The sequence below is a fragment of the Apis laboriosa genome, unplaced genomic scaffold (assembly GCF_014066325.1).
Source record: "Apis laboriosa isolate Shangri-la unplaced genomic scaffold, ASM1406632v1 scaffold45_cov149, whole genome shotgun sequence".
NCBI lineage: Eukaryota > Metazoa > Arthropoda > Insecta > Hymenoptera > Apidae > Apis > Apis laboriosa.
Window position 1 is genome coordinate 410,914 of NW_025223361.1, and position 23,677 is coordinate 434,590.

Sequence of the window (23,677 nt, forward strand, 5' to 3'; positions counted from 1 at the left end):
TTTTAGAACTATTTCAAAAATATCCGGTGAATATTTTATTGCAGAAGAACCTATTAGATGTTCTCAAATTTTTGAAGAACTAAGAAAACTGAATCGATTCTTACATCATTCGAAATAAAAAATTTTTGTTCATACAAATTTAGATAATTATATATATTTATATATGTATTCATATTATTTTATTTTATATATGTATGTATATATATTTGTTTAAATAATTGAAAGATATATAAATTATTATTAAGGAAAAACAATAGAAATTACCATAAATAAATTAAAATTAACATTCTTTGAAAATGTTCCGGATAATAATGTTGAATTGGATATTGAAAATATAAAAAAAAAACTATAAAAAAAAAAGAAACTCGTAAAGTTAAATTTGTTTTTTAATAACTTCGTAGAAGTAAAGTAAAACATAGTAACTTATTTTATTATTTTTTGTTATCTAGTTAATAATTATAGTTATTTATGATTGAAATTACTTTATTATTAGTTATTAAGAAACGTCATTTTTTTTATAAATAGATAATTTAATAAAAATCAATATTATAATTTGGTTCATAAAAGATGTTCACGAAGTATATTTAATTTATTCAAATCAAATTAATATAAAAGATGTTAATTATTTAAATAAAGAAGTTGGTAAGGGAATACTAAATTAATCATTTAAATAAAGAAGTTGGTAGTAGAATATTAAATTGAATGAGAATTAATTAATACAGATAATATTATTCATATATATATTGATAATATATATTATCAATATTCATCACATTTAATTTGTTTTTTACAATAAAATATTTTAGATTTACAGGATAAAGTAATTTCAAAAAAAAGAATACAGGTATAAAAAAATATATTCGCATATTCTTGATATCTTCTGCCATTATTGAATTCATGTTCAACGATGGCGGATGCAGCAGAACTTCCCGGCGCTTCCACTCAAAAAATGTCGTCAAAACTTTTAAGGCAAAAAGCACAGGAATTTTTAACTTCAAGAAAACATGCAAATAATTTAGTAGATATAATTTCTCAATGGGATGTAAGTACAAATTCTAAAACCATTTCAAAATTCATGAATGTATCAACTTTTTAAGGTTATGTCATTTATTAAAATTCCTGATCACTCTATCAGGAATCCACTTTGTCTTGTCTACTTACGATAGAAACAATATTTGTCGAAGTTTTGAAAAGAGGTGACATGTATTTGGAGCGTACAATATCACTTACTATTTCGGGTATGTTAAAATTTATATATAAAATTTAATATTTTCCAATTAATTGTTGTGTGTGTGAACAGTATTTGATATTTTCATTCATTTTTAAATTTCATGGTAAGAATTATAAATTTTTACATGTATAATACTTTGTGAAAAAATATTTTGGACACAAAGTTAAATGTAAAGATATATATATATTTTGATTTTGTACATGTTTAAAAACATGGAATAGCTTTTCCATAAGATTTATGAAACAGAGCCAAGTCCTGAAGCAAGATACATCAACTGGTTGAGGAACTGTTACGAAGAAATATGGGAAAAGATACTTACATCAATGGAAAAATGTCGACCTGCCATTCAATTACAAGCTCTTACTACTGCTATAAAACTTATGGCTGAGGAAGGTAAAAATCCATTGGAACCAATTGGCAATTTGGGATATTATTTTCCATTGCATCGGTTAAAGCCTATTTTAATGAAATTGCTTTCGCCGGAGAAGGACAATGCTGGTTTAATATCTAGATTTCAAGAAATTATAGAATATCCTGATGCTCTTTATTATACGTGGAAATGTCTTCCATCTCTTACTCCAAAAAGACAACCACATGAAATTTATATTAAAAATTTGCTTGAACTTATACATAAACTATCACTGCCAAAGGAAATTGAAGGTATAAAATAAATTAAATTAAATAGATTATATTTTATTATATTTAGAATTAATTTCTAATAATTGTATTACAGAAAATGAGATATCTGAAAATAAGAATTTATTGTGTAAACCACATCAAGGTAATAAGGATATAGGTGTTATGCTTTTTTTTTATATTTAGTTAATTTTTATTTTATTTTTAATTTAAATATATATATTTTTTTTTTAGCTACTAAGAATTTTATATGGGATCAAGCTGGAGCAAGACGTGCATTGAATAAAGTCTGGGCTTGTGTCATGCATTGGGAATTGACACCACAATTACATAAACAATTATTAATAGTTCTTTTAGAAAGAGTTATGCCACATTTAGAAAAACCTGTTTTATTAACAGATTTTCTTATGGATTCCTTGGATGCAGATGGACCTATTGGTTTACTTGCATTGCAAGGTGTATTTTTACTAGTTACCAAACATAATTTGGAATATCCAAATATTTTTACCAAACTTTATTCTATGTTTGAACCAGAAATTTTTCATACAAAATATAAAGCACGTTTATTTTATTTATCTGATCTTTTTCTCAGTTCAACGTAAGTGCTTAAAATAGTTAAAAATATTTTGTTTTTATAAATTATATAATAGTTAATTATAAAAATATATATATTCTTTTTTTTAGACACTTACCAGAAGCATTAGTCGCTGCCTTTGCAAAGAGACTCGCACGTTTGACTCTTGTAGCACCACCTGAAGATATTCTTATTATTTTACTTTTTGTTGGAAATCTTTTACTTAGGCACCCTGGATTAAAACGTCTTATTGATCATCCACAAGGAGGAGAAATTTCATCAGAAGAAAATAATTATGCAGGAGATCCATTTTTAATGGAAGAACGAGATCCTTTATTAAGCAATGCACTTCTTAGTAGTCTTTGGGAAATCAAAGCTTTACAGTGGCATATAGTACCAAGTATTGCTAGTGCTGCACGTTTCATTCGCGAACCTCTCCCTTCTGTAGAATATGACATGGCATCAGCATTAGAACGTACCGGAGGACATTTATTTGATAGTGAATTAAAAAATAAGGTTAAAGATATTATGTTAACATTTGAAAGACCCAATTCTATGGCATTACCAAAAGGTGAAAGGCTATTGCAATATTGGCAATTAACAACAATGCACTGACTGGCGATATTAAAATTATGCATTATATATGCATATTGTGCAATATGCATCGTTATCAAAAAGGGAACTGTTTTTCAATGAAAACGCAAAGAAAATGATGCTAAACTTTTTGCGTTTTTTTATACGTTTAAAAGGTAGTATGAAAATATTGCATACTTTTGTATTATTTAAAGTCTAAAAATAATTGCAATGGAATTGATTCGGCATACATTATTTCACGAACAACATGTAGATATGTATTTTTAGATTTCCAATCATGCAGCTGTCTAGCACAATAGTTACTCGTGAATGCTATGAATTCTGTTAAAAAAGTCATTTGTATGCATGAATGTGTGATAATAAAATGAAAGATATTTTAATTTAATAGTCACCCGTGTTTCATTTACAATAATGTGTCTACTTAATGTATATCATATAAATAAACATAAGTAGACTTCAAATTAAAATCGTATCATGGTACAATCTCATATTTTTAACAACTATTGTGAAATAATTCCATACTTTACTATATATATATATATTTAAATAAGCCTTCTATTATTGCCAATTATTATGTATAAAAAAACCTATGTACATAATTAGAAATATTTAATCTGAGATAATTAGAAGTATTTCATTTATATCTATCTTCTATTCTCCAAAATCTGTAATATAAGTAAAATTTATATACAAAATAATTTTTTTTATATCAATATTACAAATAGTATTATAAAAATTATTACAAACCCATGTTAACTGCCGCCATTCGTCCTCATTTAATGTATGCTTTATTTTCACTAGAATATTTGCTGGAATTTCAGGAGGTGTTGAAGTATGTTCTCCTGTAGTCATAATATATTCTACTTCCAAAAGTTCAGCTACTGTTGGTCGTGCTTTTGGATTATGTTGAAGACATTTTCGCATTACATCAATTAAAATTTGTGGTGAAAATGTAACTTTATTACCATCTTCTGACAGAGATTTAGGAAAAGGAATATTCAAGTTTGGATTGGTTATAGCATTTACTTTAGCCCATTGTGATCGAATATGATGAAATGGTGTATGACCATATACTAAACTATACAAAATACATCCTAAAGACCATACATCTGATTTAAAACTTATCTGTAAAATAAATATTTGCATATAATTTTTCTCTTTAATCTCTATTTTTATATATAAAAAATTTATTTTTATACTTTATATTTAACATTCTGTGTAGGAGAATCTGAATTTCCACCAATATCCATTAATGCTTCTGGACTAATATAATTTAAAGTTCCTATTGGACAATTTTTTACAACAGATGTCATATCAGCATTCATACTAGAAGCAATTCCAAAATCTATAAGTTTCAATCGTCCCCGTACTAATAAAAAATTTGCTGGTTTTAAATCAGAATGAATTACTCCTAAAAATTTATATGAAATAGAATTATTTATATATAAACTATTTAATAAATGATTTTTTTACATTAAGATATTTACCATTATCATGTATATGCTTAACAGCTGTTAACATTTCTGTCCAATAATATAAAATCATTGTAAGAGGAATTTGTTTTTCTTGAGATGTTGTTTTTAAAAGACGACTGAGATCAGTATCTCCCATTTCCATTACTACATATACCATTGGATATTTAATTTCACTAAAATAAAAAACTTGAATTTAATGTCAATACATATATATATATATATATATATATATAATATATATTTTTGTAAAATAATTTCTTACTAATCAAACATTTTAACAACACATGGTGCTTGTAATTTATGTAACATTGAAATTTCTTCTAAGCAACCTTGTGCTGAGTCCTTATCCATACGATTAAGATTAACACATTTAATAGCACATAACTCGAGAGAAGATAAATCTTGTGCTCTTAAAACTTCTCCACTCATACCTTGACCAAGTGTACCCAAAATTAAATACTCTTTTCCTTTAACAAAAAGAGTTCTATTTTGTCTAGATTTTGGAATATTAGATGGCATTGAAAATTGTAAATTTAATGGATTATCTATAACTTTTTTAAATTCTTGGTGTTGATTTTGATTACTAACTTCTGAATGTTGATTCTGATATACTGGTTTTACAGTTTCTTTATTGTTTTTGATACAATGTGGAACATGTTTATTTGATATTTTATTTATTGTTTCTTTATCTAATAACTTATCCTTTTTACTTTGATTATATTTTTTTTCTTTTAATTCCAGATGTTCAACATTTTCTGATGTATCAAATATTTGTTTTGACAAATCTGTTTTATTTAAATTTTCATGTGATAATTTATTTTGAATTTTAGGTGTTTCTTCATTTACCTTAGGAAATTGAGATCCTTGTAATAAATGTTTATTATAAGCATCATTTTGTGTAAAACTTCCTGTGTCTGCTAAAGGCTTTCTTAATTTTCCTCCTGTATCGAAATATCTAAAATTATGTATGTTTATAAGAAAGATAAATTAATATTAACACTATCTAAAAAAATCACATTATATTAATATATATACCTTGGAGTTTCATTCTTTCCTATGTTTGATGTTGATGTAAGATAAAAAGAATTTTTTGGAGTTTGCATAGAATCTTTGAAATTAATATTCTTGTTCTGTAATGGAGTTTGTTTTATATTATTTTGAGACCAATGAGATGAAACTGTTAAAGCTAAACTATGATCTTTAGAGGTTGGATCTGATAATTTGTTTTGTGGAGTTTGAATAATATTTCTACGAGAGAAACATGGATCTGAATGTATAGAATTAGATGCATGTTTTAAAGGAGTTTGTAACCATTGATCAATAGAATTAACAAATGTTCCTGTATCTGATATTAATGATTTACCCTTGGAAGATACATTTTCATAATGAATTTTCTCTTCACTTGCTATGGATGCTAATTTTTCTTCTACTGTTTCTAATGCTTCTTTTTTGCAATTTATATTCTGCAAATTATGCATTCCAAATTGTGGTACCTTTTCAAAATATTGAAATGTAGAAGCAATAGATTCAGTATTATTGTTCATTTTACAAGAAGTTTGTTGGTCTAAAAATTGATCTTGAGTCAATTGTTCTTTAATTTCTTCTTTAATTTCTATATTAGTAATGTATTTATTTTTGTGTTCAGTTTGTGAAAGTTTTTCTTGTGCATTAGTTTGAATATTTAATTGCATTTGATTTGAATGTTCACATTTCACATTTTCATTTGTCATATTATGTTCATATTCATGAAATGTTGATTTAATTTCAGGCTCACATTTTACAATATTATTAAATGATATGGATTCTTTACAAATTTCTTTTAATTTATTAGATGTTACATTAAGCAAAGATAATGATTGAATTGAATCATGTTCAACATGATCATCTTGTGGTAAAGGTTGAGGATCATCAAAATCTGATTCAATATCAGAATCTTGTGGTCTGTCCTCACTTTCATCATCATCGCTTTCACAAAAATGTAATAATTCTTTCACTCGTATTGGTTGAAATTTTGGACGTGAATTGGTATGATTTTGGAAATCCATGTTATTTAACATAAGCCTGTCATTTGTTGATAAATCTGACATTTTAAAAAATATATAAATTTATTCTTCTTTTAATTAATTTTAATTAATTTATACTAGTAAAAAGAATAACAAAGATATATGCATGTAAAATATATCACTTCAAAATATCCAAATCTATTAAAATAATTGGATGTTCAAAGTGATGTCTGATATATTTAAAAATTATTAATATTTCTTGAGGATCAAATAAAACAAAACAATTGTAATTATTTTCACTTTGTTGATTAGCAAGCATTATCGTATTTATGATTGTAAAAATCACTTGACTCATAACATTCAATAAATAATTCTTGAATGTATTAATAAGAATATAAAACACATTTCATTAAATACTATCAAAAACACTTAATTTTGAAAAATATATTCATTAAAATTCATAATTAATTTTTATAGTTTCAAACTGTTTGTTTCATATTATACTGGTTTTTCGTTTACGTCATAAAATTCAAACTTCAAACATGAACGTTGATTGGTTAACGTTAACAGTGTTGCAATACATAATTTTGTAAATTTAGGGATATTTTTCAGAACTGAATTAGCGCTTTTACGTAAATTGATTGTAAATATATAATTCATAGTTAACATTAAAAGGTTTTTTTTATTAAATTAATATAATGAAATTAACATAAAAATAATGTTTTTTAATATTTTACATAATGACATGTTACAGTGTGTTATGTTATATTACAATGACTTATATTTATATTTGACAATAAATTGAAAGTGTATGATATATAATAGATGACTGAAAAACAATCATTGATTTTAACATAAAATACAATTTTTTTACTAATACATATTTTTTAAATATTATAAATGCTTAAATTTTATGAATAAGTTTTACTTTGCTAAAATTTTAAAAATTAACTATTTTGAAATTTCATATTTTACAATGAATTTAAAATTTGTATGCAATTATTAAAGTAGATAAATATACAATGTTGAAAATCGATATTGAAAAAAATGTGAGAATATACATATCTAAAATATTCAGAATATATATAATAAAATGAAAAATATTGTCCTTTTTTCCATTTATGCATCTTATTTTTAAATAATTTTAATTTAGTTTAAATATATTGTTTAAAAAAATTATTAAGTTTAAAAATACATAACTTATTTGGTTTAATACAAATTTTGAACACTTGTAATAATCATAATAAAGAAAAACAATTTTATTGTACTATATTAAAATATGCATTATTATATTATTATTTGTATATATATCATACTTAAAGAATTTCTGGAATTTTGTTTCTGGTCACTAAAAATTGCATATAATACATTTTCAAAGAATTGTAGTAAAAAACAAGATTTTATAGAATAATATGCAGTCTTTACTTTTAAATTTTCTTTATACTCTGTTTATCTGAGCTTAGTTTTTATTAAGGTAAATTATGTATAAATAAATTGCTTTTTTGTAGCTTACTTAAGATTTAAATTAAATTATATTTAACAAATTAATTAATTTATGTATCGTTTTTTTTTTTATTAAAAAAACGACCGATATTCGTTGCTACTTGCTTCTCTATTTCGAGATCGATCTTCATTTGTATTCTAGGAATTACTAGGAAGCAATCACGAAGATGCAAAACATTTAAACAGATATACTTCATCATTATTTTGCATCTTTAGTCCCTAGTAATTATGTTTTGTATGCATTTCATTTTTGTTATTTCACTCGACCAGAATTGATATAACCATACAAATATGATTTTTAACAAAAAGAAAATTGTTACTAAAGCTGAAATAAAAATGAACATGGCGCTTGGTAAACATTGGCAGTTTGATATACCACTCTTTAATCTTTTCGGCATATAAATACCGTGGAAAAATCCGAAAAGTATCGAATGCCATATTCAAACTTTTAGTTATAAAATGATCAAACAAAACGATTGGTATTTCAGCGCCTTGCTAAAATGTGTAAAGATCAATATAAAAAATAATATTTTATTTAATCCTTAGGGACGAAATTAGGAATTGTATTTTAAGTAATGAAAAAATGTTCTAGACTATGTTGCAATATTCTTAACGTTTTCCATTATTATAATTAACAGCTCGCAATGGTGCTTTAAATGTTGATGCAGATTGTTGTTGAAACTGATATGCTAGAGGATGAATTTTAAAGCCATATAACCTGTAAAAAGATCATTTTTTGTTTTATATAATTTTATTAGAAATATAAATTTATTATTATTTTAAAATTCAAACAAATTTTTATATGATTTTTACAAAAACTTTTTAAAATGAAAATTATTTTTTATTTCTTATAACTTACCTAGGTACAAACTGATTTGTTGGACGTTTGGGTCTATATTCTGGATGAACCATAAAAAGCATATGGGGAAATCCTGTTCCAAAATATGCTCCATCTGTGTGATGATGTCTAGAGCTTTTTGGTGTATAAACATCCATACATTTGGGACAATAACTTTTAACCATTGCTTCTCCAGGAACATCACTAAGACCCAAAGGCAACATAGGTTGGGATTCACAATATACACGTGGACAATAACCAAAATCTCCGGATTGATATTTCTCAATCATTTGAGCAATGCCACGATTAGTAAGAATGTAACGTGCATGAATTAATCCATAAAGTAATTCTGCTGCTTGTTCAATTAATTCAGATTGGTTTGGATGGCCATCCAATTCATCATCTACAGAATAAAAACAAGCTTAAAAGTACTTTGATATTTTCTGGCAAGGTATAAATAATATATTTACCAGGTTCAAGATCAAGAATCATATCTAATGCTTGCCTATAATGTGGTACTTGTTCATTTAGTCCGGTTAAATTAAACTTATCCTGAATATAATCTTCATCAACCTATAGAAATATTGTAATTAATTATAATAAATTACTAATATTTATAATACATGAAATTATATGTTTGTACAAAATTATCAAATTTTATAAATTAAATACTATCATTCAATATTATTTAAAAACAAAACGTTATGGAAAATTGTAATGAAATGAAATTCATTTAAATCAACAATTTCAAAATTTTTAATTATAGAAAAATAAGACATGTTAAAATATATGCAATTAAAATCAAATATTATGGTAACAAGAGAATACTTACTTCACAAAAAAATTCATTTCCCCTGAGATTGCAAAACCACGAAATCCAGGATACCTCCTCAGAACTGCTCATTTTCCTATGAATAAAAAAATAGAAGAAATATTTTTTTATCGATATATAGAGTAAAAGTGATCACCGCGATAAAAGAGCGCAGGATTCGTATATAATACGTAAAGGTACGTGCGCAAAAAAGTTCTCGAATCTCCGTATATTATGCACACATATATACGACGTCAGTGCTTAGTGTACGCCTGGCAATTGGTTAGAAAGGCGCCAACGAAAGGCTAGGTATGGGGAGCTGAGAGTGAGGGGAGCAAATGGAGTTTTCACTTTACTAGGCGAGATGCTCGACGTTACAGCCTATCCGGCAGTTCACCTACGTTTCCGTGGTCATTGCTGCTTCGTCAACTGATTTTCAAACACGATGTACAGTCCGACACAGCCAGGAAGCACATTACTCGAGAAAAAACCTTGTAGGACGAATGAAAACCCAAAAATAAACAGCCTTTACGGCTTACCTTTTGGTGCTTTGATTAGCCACGCTTGCTCGTCCCAATGATGTAGATAGCGCTGTCGTACCCTTATTCTATCCGCCACCTTCCGGCTTCTTTTTATAAATTTTTCTTTTATTTAAATATTTTTAATTAAAAAATTTTTTATATAGTGCTAACAAAATTTTAGTACCTGTTTATTGAATATTAATATTTATAATAATGATTTTAATTAAATTTTTATATGTATTTTCATAAACAATTTTTTCTCTACTTCGTTGACCAATGAACGATCAATGTATTTCCAATACACTACTTTAGCCACAAATTTCCTATGTTTTATTTTAATAATATTTATTTAAAAACAATATAGATGATCACACCATTTTTCTATTTTTTCTTTGGATTTGTTGAAAACTTGTTTGACAATCAAAAAGATTTAAAAGTGATATGCATATTATATAGTATCACATGACCTGTATCCTAGCAACTTTAAACAACATAAAGTTAACAAACTTACTAGATACAATTTTATGTTGCAATTGTGTTTTATATTTAATTACAAAATGGTCATTTATTATATATGAATTTGTACTACTATATTCAAGTTTTATACGATATTTTATATATTAATTATATTTCTCGAAAATATGATATTGTGAACTAAATATCATAAAATTGATATTTTTATTATGTATTATAAATTTATAATCAAAATAAAAAATTATAATTATATATAAATTAAGAATCCTACAATTGTTTATAAAATTAAATAATGTAAATAATGTACAGTTAAGTCATTAGTGAATAATTAGGTAAAGCTAGGTGCTATTTAGAATGTAAAAGACAATTTTATCTACAATTCTTATCATTTCGATTAATTATCTTAAAATTCATTATATGGAAAAATAGAATAAAATTGATTATGGTACGTACAATCCTATAATTATATATTTTTTTTATTAATATTATGAAGTATTAATCTGTTTGTTTATAGATGCATATGTGGTTTTGGTTTGGAAACAATTTAGACAATTTTTTTTTACCAGGATATAATGTCGCTACAATTTTCAGTTTTTTTTGTACTTGTTTAGGTTTATTTGCAATTGCAATATTATATGAGGGTATGAAAGTTTTACAAATCAAGTTACAACAAAATACAACAAGCCTTTTACAGAAACAAACCCCAAGATTATCAGAAAATTCTTGTTTGTTGTCTAAAATATCCTCAAACAACATTAAAACAAAAATTTCTTTACATTGGTATCATTTATATTAATAACTTATATATATATTTTTACAAATTTTTAAATTATAGAAACAAATTGATGTTATTATAAATTAATGTTATGTATTATTTTGTAGTATACAATGGTGTATATGGAGTTTCCAAATATTTCATTGGTTTATACATACATTTCTTGGTTATCTTTTAATGTTAGCTGTTATGACATATAATGTATATATCACTATTACTATTGTGCTGGGAGCATGTCTTGGATATTGGATATTTGGTCCACAACTTATAGAACTTAACATGAAACGATTTTATAAGAGACAAATATTATTAGACTGTGATAAAGAATGTGCAGGTAAAATTTCAAATATTTGTTAGAAATAATATTTTAGTACTATTGTATAATTTTTAGATAACATAATACATAGTCAGAGACATGAATCAACAGTTTCTGTTGTCGCAGACCAATTAATAACAGAAGCTACTGTTGAAGTTCATATGCCAAGAGATGCTTAAATCAAACATTTATACTACTAAAAATAGTTACTATTATTTGTTAATAAGTAAAGTATTATTTTGTTTAAATATTTTATATAATAATATTTTATAATATTTTGTATATTTTATACTTAAATTAATTATTTGTTATATATTATTTATAGTAAATTAATATATTAAAAAAAATATTAATATATTTATATTTTTTTTAACCAAAAATACTTGAAATTCATTTTTTACATATAAGTTTTTGGTCCAAAAAGTATATACTCTTCTTTACTACATTATAGTTGATTATTTTCTTCATCAAATAAATGTCTGTAACAATTATTATCAGTAGCTAAAGAATGGTCATATGCATTTTTCGTTGCTATATGTGATTCACAAAGCCAACAAAAATAAGCATTGCAATGATTTGATGATACATTTCATTTTATTATACCCATCTATTTTTTCAATCATAGTTGAACAATTTGGACATGATTTAGTATATTTCTGTAAATAATATTACATTGTACAACTATTAATATAAAAAATAAAAATAAATTTAATTACTCATAAAAATATTAGGACACTAAGAAAAATTTATTAAAACAAAATAACAATTTTTTATGAAAATTTTATAAAAGTAATTATTAATTTTAATATTTTCTTTGTTCTATAATATATTTTAAATCTTAGTTTTATTTTGGTTTCTTAAAGTATTAAAAATTATTTTTATTAAATTATTTTTATATGCATTCTTGTATATTTAATTTAATTCAATTGTAATTCATTATTTTAGTTTAACATTTCATTGTAAATTTAAGATATTACATGTGATTTTACAATAAAATATATATAATATGCAAAAATAAACAATTTATTAATTTAATATATGCTAAAAATAAAAAATCAAAAGATTTTTATAATTAACAAAGATAATTTAAATTATCAAAATTAAGCATATGTTAGTGTCTGAATATTTTTTTAAGTAACTGAATATAAATTATTATTAATAATATATATAAATAAATATAAATAAATTAAATATTTATTTATTGATAAAATTTAATATATACCTTTAAATATTCTTCTACTAAAAATTTTTCTGCAACTAATTGAATTTGTTTTATGCCATATTTTTTTTGTAATAATTTTTGTTGATATTTATTACTATTTCGATATATATACTTCAATAAAATTTAATATATTAATTGAATTCATAAAACAAGGTTTGCTCCATGATATACCTAATATATATTTAAGTATTAAGATGCAATCAATTTATTTTTTTTTAATTATAAATTATTATACCTTATAGCAATAAATACAAAAAATATGATCACATTTACTATATTTTGCTAATGTATCATTATTATTTTTTACAAGTGGACATTGACATAAAATTCTAGGACAAAAGATAATATCTTTTATATTTCTTAATATCACATTTAATAACATATTTTCATATTGTGAAAATGATTTTGGACAAAATTTCTTAATTTCATTAAATGTAATATTAAAATTACAATTTAAATCAGGATGTAGAATATTATTTATATTATTTTCATTAATTTTTATAGATATATACGTATGTATGCAATCTTTGCAATATATATGATTACAATTTTTAAGTTTTATGCAATGTTTACCACATATTCTTTAAAACATATAATACACTTAAAATAATTATTCTCAAATTCAGTTTCTTCTTTATATTTATCATAATCTATTAAAAATTTTAATGGAGCAAAATACAATGTACTAAATTTAGTTCTAATATCGCTTCCAAATGAGAAAATTAACTTAAAATAATCTGTCATATCATGATATACCATGTACATAAATGAAATATCTAATGTATCTTCAATTTTAAGAAAATAAAGAATATCATTTTTTAAAAATTCAAACTATAAAAACAATATTTCTTGACCTTTATTATCTAGCCATATTTCATCTAATTTTTGACAAATAAAAAATATTTGCCAAGGAGAAAGCCATGAAGTAATAATATAAAAATTTAGTGATTTTTTACTTGGATAATCAACAGTCAGTTATAAATACATTCTAATGGGTGGCAAATGTTTGATAAAATAATTAGAAAATGAATGAAAATCATTCTCATAAATATTTTTAAATTTTAATAAAACTTCACCCTCATCAATACTAGGAAATATATTATAACATTCAATTATATCTTCTTTACTGTATGAAAATTCATTATAGTTATAAATATTTGAAAGTACTAAAATTTCGTCTTCTTGCCGCTTCCGATTATTAATTATAAATTGTGACATTCTCAAAATTTTTGAATTATTTAATTATGTAAATATTATTCATCTTCTATCTTATGAATTAAATTGTGAAAACTAACTTCACATTTCATGAAGCATTATTATAAATCACATAGATAATCATATAGATAAGATTACAAACATAGTTACTCACAAAATTAGTTGCCGGATGGATATGGTACGCTATCCCTTCTACTATTAAAAGTGATTCTATTCCCCTATAGCAAATAATATACCGGGAGAATATGTGACGTCACATTATCTTCATTGTCACATTAAAAAATACATCACGTGATACGATATGTGATGCGATGTTTGGTTTTGGCGGACTACGTGTTTTTGTTTAATGACGCAATGACAATGAAGATAATATGTCATCGAGATAATATCCCCTTCCGATAGAAATTCGCTACAGAGGAATTGAATCATTTTTAATGATAGAGTGGTTAACAATCATGTTCATCTAATAACATAGTACAATATGTGATAATGAAAATAGTGAAAAAAGACATGAAAATAAATACATAAAAATATATCTATTTTATGATAAAAATTATATTTTTATAAATCATTTCATTATGTATAAATAAAGTGAATTTATTATATAAATATTATTATATTATTATAATAATTATTATATTATTTATATACATAATAAATAAAATAAAATTATATTTTTATTTTTTATTTTTAATCAAAATCTTCAATTTTTAATAATTAATAATTTTTTTGAAAGAAAAAAAATGAATATTTGTGTATGAAAATTAGTAATAAAATTATATATAATTAAATAATAATATCAATAAAGTCATAATTATAATATATAAAATCATAATAATAATATATATTATAATATAATAATAATAATAATATATACATATATATTATTTTACATAATTATATATAATTATAATTAAAATATAATTAATTATATAATTAATTTAATGAAATAAATATTAATTGATATTAATATAATTAAATTATAGTAATAAAATTATATAATATTGCCAATATGAGCAATGATCAAATAATAGATTTATTATATTGTGAAGTCTTGTAGCAACAAAACAATAGAATTCATTGAATCAACTATGAAATGAAATATTTTTATATTTTGAATATAATTATAAATGCTATTTATTTTTTATTTATAGCAAGATAATCATTTTTCAGACATTTTTCTTATTTAATATGATTTTGTATTTTATTATTTATTTTTTTATGTTATAATATATTTTATTATTTTTCAATTTGGCAAGTCTTTTCAAATATAATTTTATATATAATTTTTACAGATAAATATTCATTCCTTTTTTATCAGAAATTGTTAAAAATTTCGGTAAAAAAAAATAAAAATATAATGTGTTAACAATAAATTCATTTTGTTTATAATTAATAACTTTGTATATAATGAAACGGTTTTTATGAAGCAGCATATCATGATTATAATTTTTATAAAAGAGCTTTTTTTTTATAAAAGATTTTTATAAAAGAGTTAGTTTTTTATAATTTCAATATATATATAAATAGTTTTAATATATATTATTAAAATATAATTATTTATAATTATATATATATAATTATTTAAATAATTTTTGAATAAGGATAACAATATATTTATTTAAAAAATCCTATCAAATTTTTCATTTTTTATTTGTCGTTATTTTTTTAGCTTATCATGCTGACAAACAGTTTCTAATTTGCAATTTAAAATATAGTTCCGTCTTTAGAAAATATACAGTTTGTAATAAAAATCTCTATGTAAATTGTTTAACTATTTTTAATTATTAAATGTAAACAATTAAAATGTAAAAAATTTTTGTTTATATATAATATTAATTTTCATTTGTTTATATCAAGTTTGTGAATAAAATTATATTTTATATTTATTTATACATAAAAAATAATAAAACGTTAATTATATAATATTTAAAATAATAGAGATATAGAATAACAAAACGATATATATAGACGAAGGCTCCTTTAGATTATGAAAAAGATATAGGTTAGGTTATACGTGTATAAAATACAATTTAAAATGAATGAAGAATCATATTTCAAGAATAAAATGGCAGAAGTAGAAGCAAAACATACTCTTCACAGTGGTATTTTTCATCCTGTTTTACGACAATGGCAATCGCCAAATATAGAAATTACAGTTAATACTCTCATGTATCCTATCTTCATCTCGTAAGTAAAATTATCATTTAGGTATATGTATATGTATAGTAAACTTATATGTTTATAATCATTTTAATCAATAAATAACTATTAAAAATGAAATTTAAAATATTTATGTATTATTAAATATTTAAAATATTAATAAAATAATAATTAAAATATTATAATATTTGTATTATTGTTGTATATTTGTATATTTGTAATATTGTAATATTGTAATTATATATATTAATATTGTAATTATATATATTATTACAATATTAAATATTGTAATATTTGTATTATTTGTAGTTTTAGATTATAATAGAATTCTCTTTACAATAAAATAAAAAATAAAAAATAAAAACATTAAATATATGAAAATTTTTCAGATTGATCTATTTGAAAGACTATTATTTTTTAATAATTAGTGTTTATTTTTTTATTATAAAACTATTTTATAATAAAAATAATTCTAAGACCGTAAACAAAAAAAATATATTATATAATAAATATTTACAAATTCTTTTCTTTAATAATTATTTATTGAATAAAATAATTATAAAAAAATAATAGTAAAAACTTACATATATATAATGACATTTTGTCATTATATATGTATATTACTTATATTTAAAAATATTTAATATATCTATTTTTAGATTTTATATAAAATAATTTATCTTTTTATTTTAAACTAATTAATTAGTAAAATAATTTCTTAAAATTTCTTAAATGTAACTTTTTATATATTTTTTATATGAATATATAAACAAAATATAGTAATAATTATGAAAATTGTATAAATCATATTTTTTAAAATTAAAAATTATAAGTTTAATTTGTATCTTAAATTTTTTTATATAAAAGAAATTTTTTTATAGTGATGAACAAGATGCTAAGGAACCAATTCCTAGTATGCCAGGTGTTTATCGATATGGCATTAATCATTTACGAAAAATGTTACAACCATTGGTTTTAAAAGGATTACAATCAATATTATTATTTGGAGTATCAAAACATCTAAAAAAAGTAACTTTTATAAGAAAATTTTAAAAAATTTAATAATAAAAAGTATTTTTTTTAATAGGATCATATTGGAAGTAATGCAGATAGTATAAAGAATCCTATTATTAAAGCTGTACCATTAATAAGGGAATGGTTTCCAAATTTATTAATAGCATGTGATGTATGTTTATGTCCTTATACTATTCATGGTCATTGTGGAATTTTAAATGAAGATGAAAGTATAAATAATAAAGCTAGTATTGAACGAATTTCTGAAATTGCTCTTGCATATGCAAAAGCTGGTAAGATTATATTTCTTTTATATATAGTTATAGTAATATATATTTATGATATTAAATATTATATATTTAAAAATATATAATCTATATTTAATAATATATTTAATAAAGGAGCTCAAATTGTTGCACCATCAGATATGATGGATGGAAGAATAGGTGCAATAAAAAAAAAATTAGCAACAGCAGGATTAATGAATAAAGTTGCAGTTTTATCTTATGCAGTGAAATTTGCATCAGGATTTTATGGACCTTTTAGAGATGCTTCACAATCTGCACCTAAATTTGGAGATAGAAAATGTTACCAATTACCTCCAGGAAGTAATGGATTAGCTGCTAGAGCAGCTGTTAGTATTATTGATTTTTTAAAATTGTTTATTTTCTATTATCTTTTTTAATATTTAAAATACGTTTTTTCCTTAGGCTAGAGATGTTGCTGAAGGAGCTGATATGCTTATAGTAAAACCAGGATTACCTTATTTGGATGTTGTTAGACATACAAAAGATGCACATCCAGAATATCCGATGTTTGTGTATCAAGTTTCAGGAGAATATGCTATGCTTTATCATGGTGCTCAAAATGGTGCAATAAATTTAGAAAATGTTTTAAAAGAAGTTCTTTTATCAATGAGAAGAGCAGGTGCTGATTGTATTATAACATATTTTACACCATTAATATTAGATATGTTGCAACCAAAAAGCAAATATTAGCATCATTGATGTGATTAATATTTGGTGTAGGAAATAAAATATATTTATAAATTTTATTATTTATTATTTCTTGAAATTGATATAAAAAAATTTCATGATTAAAATAAAAATATCGGAAAATAATGATATTATTAAATTATATAATTAATTAAAGTAAATCCTATTATATTTTATCATATTGCATCAGATGATTTAACAAAAAATCGAAACAATTGTATTAAAAGAAAAATAATTTTATCATTTTTATATTTTTTAGTCTAAATAATAAAATTATCAAATTTAATAATTATTATTTTCAATTTCTGATGCTTTTGATATAAAAATTAATATTTTTCGAAAGAGAAAAAATTGATAATTTTATGGACATTTTATATAAAAAATTTAATTAAAAATAATATATATTTTTAATAAATAATTAAAAATATAATTAAAAAATATACGAATATTTTCTCAAGATGCAATAATGATAATAAATGGATAAATTTATCTTCACGTATCATGAACCTTTCTCTGCATTAATTCCTCCAATAGTAAGAATATTAGAAATTTCCAGAAGTATGGTACCGTTGTGACGTGGGCCTATCAATAGTAGCCAACTATATGTAGTTCAACCAATGAAAACGTATGTTTCCTTTAGTACGGACATTTTGGAACCAATCAACATAAGCCACGACGAATTCACCTTGTTAATATCCCGGTACTAAGATCTCTGTAGTCAGTCATTCCTAGTTGTTCGTGTTATTCGTGAAGTCGTGCTGAGAGTAACAAAGTTTTTTACTTATAAAAAAAAAAAAAAAAAAAAAAAAAAAAAAAAAAAAGGATACTTATATATTTTAATTTGGTAAGTAACAAATATAATATAAATAAAATTATTTAAATTTTATTATTATATATAAATAATTATTAATAAACTGAAAAAAAGTATTATGTTTAGAATTTCATATAACGCAAAGAATATTTCGTTATTTGCCACGTCTTGGTATGAAATTGGAGTTCATTTTTTATCCAAAGTGAAAGAATTTCTTTTAAATGTTTGTAAAATATGTTAAATGTAATTATTACACAGAATATTTTAATTTTAATTAATTTTTATCATAATTTAAAAAAATATTCTTTGCACATATCGAAATATGTTCATCAAAATTAAATATTCCACAATGATTTATTTTAATTTTTTTTATTAACTACATTATAAAAAGATATTTTCTTTCATTGTTTACATGAAAATACATATTTAATTTTTTAATTATTATATATTAATTGTATATGATAATTTTTACTTACTTTGCATGTCAGTATTAAAATTTTCTATGTATAAAATATGGTTTAAGATATTGTTTGTTATATTTTTTTATTAAGTATAAATTTATAAAACAAATGTTAAAATAGAATGTTACTATAGATATATTATAGATATTTAAAATATAAATTTCAGGAATTCTATATTTATTTTACAAAAGATCATTTATATGAAAAAAATGAAAGGAGTTAAAGCGCTATTTTTATTAGGCTTAATAACTTTTGCTTTTGCAAAAGAAGAAAAACAGAAAGAAGATATTGGAACTGTTATTGGAATTGATTTAGGCACAACATATTCTTGGTAAATAAATTTAAATTATATAAATATATATATTTAATAAAGAAAAATATTTATAATCTTAGAATAATTTATTGTTTTAGTGTTGGAGTTTATAAAAATGGAAGAGCAGAAATTATAGCTAATGATCAAGGAAATAGAATTACACCATCATATGTGGCATTTACTGCTGATGGTGAACGATTAATTGGAGATGCTGCAAAGAATCAATTGACTACAAATCCTGAAAATACAGTTTTTGATGCCAAACGATTAATTGGCAGAGAATGGTCAGATCCTACTGTACAACGTGATATTAAATCCTTTCCATTTAAAGTAATTGAAAAGAATAGCAAACCGCATATAAGAATGGTAATTAATGGTGAAGAAAAGGTATTTGCACCTGAAGAAATTTCTGCTATGGTACTTGGTAAAATGAAAGAAACAGCAGAAGCATATTTAGGCAAAAAAGTTACTCATGCTGTAGTCACTGTACCAGCTTATTTTAATGATGCACAAAGACAAGTAAATATAAAATATATATTTTAAAAAAAAGATTTAGATTTAATTTTGAAAATATTTACTAAATAAGTAATTATTTTTTATTTAGGCTACTAAAGATGCAGGAACTATTTCTGGACTTGTTGTTATGAGAATCATTAATGAACCTACAGCTGCTGCAATTGCTTATGGTTTAGATAAAAAAGATGGAGAAAAAAATGTATTAGTTTTTGATTTAGGTGGTGGTACTTTTGATGTCAGTTTACTTACAATTGATAATGGAGTATTTGAAGTTGTGGCAACGAATGGTGATACTCATTTAGGTGGTGAAGATTTCGATTTACGCGTGATGGATCATTTTACGAAATTATATAAAAAGAAAAAAGGCAAAGATATTCGTAAAGATAGTAGAACATTACAAAAATTACGTCGTGAAGTTGAGAAAGCTAAAAGGGCACTCAGTGTTAGCCACCAAGTATGTTTCATTTTATGAAGATGATAACATTAACTATGTATAATATTTTTATAATTTGTATAATTATTCTGTAGGTGAGGATCGAAATTGAATCTTTTTTCGAAGGTGAAGACTTTTCTGAGACTTTAACACGTGCCAAATTTGAAGAGTTGAATATGGATCTTTTCCGTAGTACTTTGAAACCTGTACAGAAAGTTTTGGAAGATTCTGATATGAATAAAAAAGATGTAGATGAAATTGTACTCGTTGGAGGTTCTACTAGAATTCCTAAAGTTCAACAATTAGTTAAAGAATTCTTTGGTGGTAAAGAACCATCACGAGGTATTAACCCTGACGAGGCTGTTGCATATGGTGCTGCTGTGCAAGCAGGTGTACTTTCTGGAGAACAAGATACAGATGCTATTGTACTTCTGGATGTCAATCCACTTACTATGGGTATTGAAACTGTTGGAGGTGTAATGACTAAACTTATTCCAAGGTAAACAAATATTTTTTATATTTTTCATTTACATATTATACATGTTATTATTATTATATATTATACATGTTATTAATTTTTATATAAATAAATAATTGTATTTGTTTATAGAAATACTGTAATTCCGACGAAAAAATCGCAAATCTTTTCTACTGCATCAGACAATCAACATACAGTAACCATTCAAGTATATGAAGGTGAACGTCCAATGACAAAAGATAATCATCCTCTTGGTAAATTTGATCTTACTGGTATTCCACCAGCACCACGAGGAATACCACAAATTGAAGTTACTTTCGAAATCGATGCTAATGGAATTCTTCAAGTATCTGCTGAGGATAAAGGAACTGGAAACCGTGAAAAAATTGTTATTACCAACGATCAAAACCGCCTTACACCTGATGATATAGAAAGAATGATAAAGGATGCAGAGAAATTTGCAGATGACGATAAAAAATTAAAAGAACGAGTAGAAGCACGTAATGAACTCGAATCGTATGCATATTCCTTGAAAAATCAATTGGCCGATAAAGAAAAACTTGGCTCAAAAGTTAGCGATTCCGACAAGGCAAAAATGGAAGAAGCTATTGATGAAAAAATTAAATGGTTAGAAGAAAATGCAGACACTGATCCAGAAGAATATAAAAAACAAAAAAAAGAGTTAACAGATATTGTTCAGCCTATTATTGCTAAATTATATCAAGGTGCAGGTGGTGGAGTTCCACCAACTGGTGGAGATGATGAAGATCTGAAAGATGAGCTTTAACTAAGAAATGATCAATATATGTATTCGTCCTAATTTAGACTGAATTAACACAGTCTCATGCAATATTGCAGAGATTAATACGTCGTTGATATGTCGAGTATAAAAAGACTGATCGACGAACGTTTGTTATTCATTAAGTTATCAGAAGTAAACAGTACATAGTTATGGAAATCATTCTGTGTTCTGTAATGAATTTATCAATAATAGTCATCTTGATCTTCTTGATGAAAAAAACGTACATCTAATTAAAGAAATTTTATTGCTGAGAATAGCTTAATTAGTTTTCGCATAAGATTCTGCGCGTTAATTTATTTGAATTAATTGTTTTGTATGTTTTATTATATGTAATCAAATAAGCAGTTGTGTAATTCGCGTTACAGATTTTGCAATGTATGTATGAACAAGAATGAATGTGCAAGCGGGTATGACTTGCGTCTATTACTGCCTGTAGAAAAACTATATCGTACTATGTACAATATAGGAATTCTGTATGAATGAATGATGTCATATGTATCAGTATCATGGAAATAAACATTTTTTCAGTAAATCATAATAAATATGTTTTTTTTATAATATGCCAGGTATCTTGAAAAAAATATTCTAGAAATAGATTTAGAAAAAATTTTATTCAAAGATATTATGTTAATATTATAACAAAAACAGTTTAAAATTTATTGAAAGAATTAATTCTTAGTTTTAAACATCTATTGTGTATTTTATCGAAATATAATATTAACAAATGTAATAATAATATAACATATTTTTTTGTTTGTCTTTCTAATTTTTTGTTTGTTGAAGCGATCCAGTCACTAAATACTTTTTTCACATTTACAGACTATTTAGGTATAAAAACAATATTGAAATTCCATAACAACCATTTCTTGTAATAGAATCTTTTGTAGTTAATTTTTGATTTTTCTTTATAGCTTATAATTTGGTTTTATAATTTAGATAAATAACTATGATAGATATAGAATTAAAAAGTAATAATACTATTCTCGATCAACGTACGCAAGCACACAATAAAAAACGTTATATCGCAAATAATTAATTAGCACAAGAACAAATTATCGCACATTATCGATTTTATATTTTCTTTGAATCATTTATGAATTTAATAGATATCAAAATGAATAATAAATAGCTGATATCTATATAATAAAAATAATCAAATGAATACAAGTTTAATGTACTTTTTTTTAATAAAGAAATATAATAAAGAAGACCAAAAAATAATCATTCTATATGATTCACAAATTAAATAATTTAATTTTTGTGCATAATTAGTGCAGTTCTATTGTTGATGTATTCGATATATAGATGAGATATTTTGTTCATTTATACAATTATAAAATTTAATGTTTTTTTAATATTTTTTCAAAAGATTTATAAGAAACATTAAACATTCTTTTTGCGAATCATCAAAGTGCAGCACTAAAAATGCAATTACAGGTTTCTTTGAACTTTTTTTTTTGAACTTAATTTTAAAAAATATTACAATTATATATATTTTCAAAT

General features: G+C 23.3%; 6 protein-coding genes and 1 pseudogene across 14 annotated transcripts; 4 read left to right on the forward strand and 3 right to left on the reverse strand.

Moving 5' to 3' along the window:
- Window positions 1-533: 533 nt before the first annotated feature.
- On the forward strand, window positions 534-3,420 carry LOC122716416 (nucleolar complex protein 4 homolog B). Of its 2 annotated transcripts, XM_043939459.1 has the most exons (7): window positions 534-642; window positions 807-1,042; window positions 1,136-1,238; window positions 1,478-1,891; window positions 1,965-2,012; window positions 2,102-2,465; window positions 2,552-3,420. In XM_043939459.1, exons 2-7 carry the CDS (start codon window positions 908-910, stop codon window positions 3,054-3,056), a joined length of 1,569 nt encoding a protein of 522 aa, XP_043795394.1. In that variant the 5' UTR covers window positions 534-642; window positions 807-907; the 3' UTR covers window positions 3,057-3,420. The 2 variants fall into 2 exon arrangements, with proteins under 2 accessions (XP_043795394.1, XP_043795395.1); XM_043939460.1 differs by lacking the exon at window positions 534-642 and having other exon boundaries at window positions 905-1,042; window positions 1,098-1,238.
- A 143-nt stretch (window positions 3,421-3,563) lies between these two features.
- Window positions 3,564-6,601, reverse strand: LOC122716402 (dual specificity protein kinase TTK). Of its 2 annotated transcripts, XM_043939429.1 has the most exons (6): window positions 5,546-6,601; window positions 4,773-5,465; window positions 4,523-4,683; window positions 4,235-4,446; window positions 3,783-4,160; window positions 3,564-3,700 (listed from the first exon to the last, which is right to left on the reverse strand). In XM_043939429.1, exons 1-6 carry the CDS (start codon window positions 6,595-6,597, stop codon window positions 3,680-3,682), a joined length of 2,517 nt encoding a protein of 838 aa, XP_043795364.1. In that variant the 5' UTR covers window positions 6,598-6,601; the 3' UTR covers window positions 3,564-3,679. The 2 variants fall into 2 exon arrangements, with proteins under 2 accessions (XP_043795364.1, XP_043795363.1); XM_043939428.1 differs by having other exon boundaries at window positions 3,564-4,160.
- A 1,464-nt stretch (window positions 6,602-8,065) lies between these two features.
- On the reverse strand, window positions 8,066-10,265 carry LOC122716428 (casein kinase II subunit beta). Of its 4 annotated transcripts, none has more exons than XM_043939490.1 (5): window positions 10,205-10,265; window positions 9,687-9,762; window positions 9,325-9,427; window positions 8,876-9,275; window positions 8,066-8,734 (listed from the first exon to the last, which is right to left on the reverse strand). In XM_043939490.1, the coding sequence occupies exons 2-5, from the start codon at window positions 9,756-9,758 to the stop codon at window positions 8,626-8,628; spliced, it is 684 nt and encodes a 227-aa protein (XP_043795425.1). In that variant the 5' UTR covers window positions 9,759-9,762; window positions 10,205-10,265; the 3' UTR covers window positions 8,066-8,625. The 4 variants fall into 4 exon arrangements, with proteins under 4 accessions (XP_043795425.1, XP_043795426.1, XP_043795424.1 ...); XM_043939491.1 differs by having other exon boundaries at window positions 8,876-9,257; window positions 10,205-10,254; XM_043939489.1 differs by lacking the exon at window positions 10,205-10,265 and adding an exon at window positions 10,067-10,204 and having other exon boundaries at window positions 8,876-9,257.
- Window positions 10,266-10,884: 619 nt separating this feature from the next.
- LOC122716431 (probable low affinity copper uptake protein 2) lies at window positions 10,885-12,064 on the forward strand. 2 transcript variants are annotated; one of them, XM_043939495.1, is made up of 4 exons: window positions 10,885-11,105; window positions 11,175-11,440; window positions 11,543-11,769; window positions 11,827-12,064. In XM_043939495.1, the coding sequence occupies exons 1-4, from the start codon at window positions 11,103-11,105 to the stop codon at window positions 11,928-11,930; spliced, it is 600 nt and encodes a 199-aa protein (XP_043795430.1). In that variant the 5' UTR covers window positions 10,885-11,102; the 3' UTR covers window positions 11,931-12,064. The 2 variants fall into 2 exon arrangements, with proteins under 2 accessions (XP_043795430.1, XP_043795431.1); XM_043939496.1 differs by having other exon boundaries at window positions 10,886-11,105; window positions 11,272-11,440.
- A 132-nt stretch (window positions 12,065-12,196) lies between these two features.
- LOC122716419 lies at window positions 12,197-14,401 on the reverse strand (annotated as a pseudogene).
- A 1,166-nt stretch (window positions 14,402-15,567) lies between these two features.
- On the forward strand, window positions 15,568-18,419 carry LOC122716421 (delta-aminolevulinic acid dehydratase). 2 transcript variants are annotated; one of them, XM_043939476.1, is made up of 6 exons: window positions 15,568-15,682; window positions 16,251-16,378; window positions 17,233-17,380; window positions 17,439-17,658; window positions 17,767-17,999; window positions 18,076-18,419. In XM_043939476.1, the coding sequence occupies exons 2-6, from the start codon at window positions 16,257-16,259 to the stop codon at window positions 18,361-18,363; spliced, it is 1,011 nt and encodes a 336-aa protein (XP_043795411.1). In that variant the 5' UTR covers window positions 15,568-15,682; window positions 16,251-16,256; the 3' UTR covers window positions 18,364-18,419. The 2 variants fall into 2 exon arrangements, with proteins under 2 accessions (XP_043795411.1, XP_043795410.1); XM_043939475.1 differs by lacking the exon at window positions 15,568-15,682 and having other exon boundaries at window positions 16,133-16,378.
- Window positions 18,420-19,070: 651 nt separating this feature from the next.
- On the forward strand, window positions 19,071-22,712 carry LOC122716407 (endoplasmic reticulum chaperone BiP). 2 transcript variants are annotated; one of them, XM_043939439.1, is made up of 6 exons: window positions 19,071-19,204; window positions 19,799-19,963; window positions 20,044-20,464; window positions 20,550-20,915; window positions 20,990-21,393; window positions 21,505-22,712. In XM_043939439.1, the coding sequence occupies exons 2-6, from the start codon at window positions 19,833-19,835 to the stop codon at window positions 22,157-22,159; spliced, it is 1,977 nt and encodes a 658-aa protein (XP_043795374.1). In that variant the 5' UTR covers window positions 19,071-19,204; window positions 19,799-19,832; the 3' UTR covers window positions 22,160-22,712. The 2 variants fall into 2 exon arrangements, with proteins under 2 accessions (XP_043795374.1, XP_043795373.1); XM_043939438.1 differs by lacking the exon at window positions 19,071-19,204 and adding an exon at window positions 19,398-19,414.
- Window positions 22,713-23,677: the final 965 nt, after the last annotated feature.

Bases quoted from the DNA above. Each gene is read 5' to 3' on its own strand.
- LOC122716407 (XM_043939438.1), top strand. The intron at 20,465-20,549 runs GTAAATATAAAA...TTTTTTATTTAG, and splicing joins TTAATGATGCACAAAGACAA to GCTACTAAAGATGCAGGAAC. The intron at 20,916-20,989 runs GTATGTTTCATT...ATTATTCTGTAG, and splicing joins CACTCAGTGTTAGCCACCAA to GTGAGGATCGAAATTGAATC.
- LOC122716416 (XM_043939459.1), top strand. From the start codon at position 908: ATGGCGGATGCAGCAGAACTTCCCGGCGCTTCCACTCAAAAAATGTCG. The intron at 1,239-1,477 runs GTATGTTAAAAT...TTTATGAAACAG, and splicing joins AATATCACTTACTATTTCGG to AGCCAAGTCCTGAAGCAAGA. The intron at 2,013-2,101 runs GTAATAAGGATA...TTTTTTTTTTAG, and splicing joins ATTGTGTAAACCACATCAAG to CTACTAAGAATTTTATATGG.
- LOC122716431 (XM_043939495.1), top strand. The intron at 11,441-11,542 runs GTATCATTTATA...ATTATTTTGTAG, and splicing joins ACAAAAATTTCTTTACATTG to TATACAATGGTGTATATGGA. The intron at 11,770-11,826 runs GTAAAATTTCAA...TATAATTTTTAG, and splicing joins CTGTGATAAAGAATGTGCAG to ATAACATAATACATAGTCAG.
- LOC122716428 (XM_043939488.1), bottom strand. The intron at 9,276-9,324 runs GTAAATATATTA...AGTACTTTTAAG, and splicing joins GATTCTTGATCTTGAACCTG to CTTGTTTTTATTCTGTAGAT. The intron at 8,735-8,875 runs GTAAGTTATAAG...ATCTTTTTACAG, and splicing joins ACAAATCAGTTTGTACCTAG to GTTATATGGCTTTAAAATTC.
- LOC122716402 (XM_043939428.1), bottom strand. From the start codon at position 6,597: ATGTCAGATTTATCAACAAATGACAGGCTTATGTTAAATAACATGGAT. The intron at 5,466-5,545 runs GTATATATATTA...ACATAATTTTAG, and splicing joins GGAAAGAATGAAACTCCAAG to ATATTTCGATACAGGAGGAA. The intron at 4,447-4,522 runs GTAAATATCTTA...ATAAATTTTTAG, and splicing joins TAAGCATATACATGATAATG to GAGTAATTCATTCTGATTTA.
- LOC122716421 (XM_043939475.1), top strand. From the start codon at position 16,227: ATGAATGAAGAATCATATTTCAAGAATAAAATGGCAGAAGTAGAAGCA. The intron at 16,379-17,232 runs GTAAGTAAAATT...ATTTTTTTATAG, and splicing joins ATGTATCCTATCTTCATCTC to TGATGAACAAGATGCTAAGG. The intron at 17,381-17,438 runs GTAACTTTTATA...TTTTTTTAATAG, and splicing joins TATCAAAACATCTAAAAAAA to GATCATATTGGAAGTAATGC.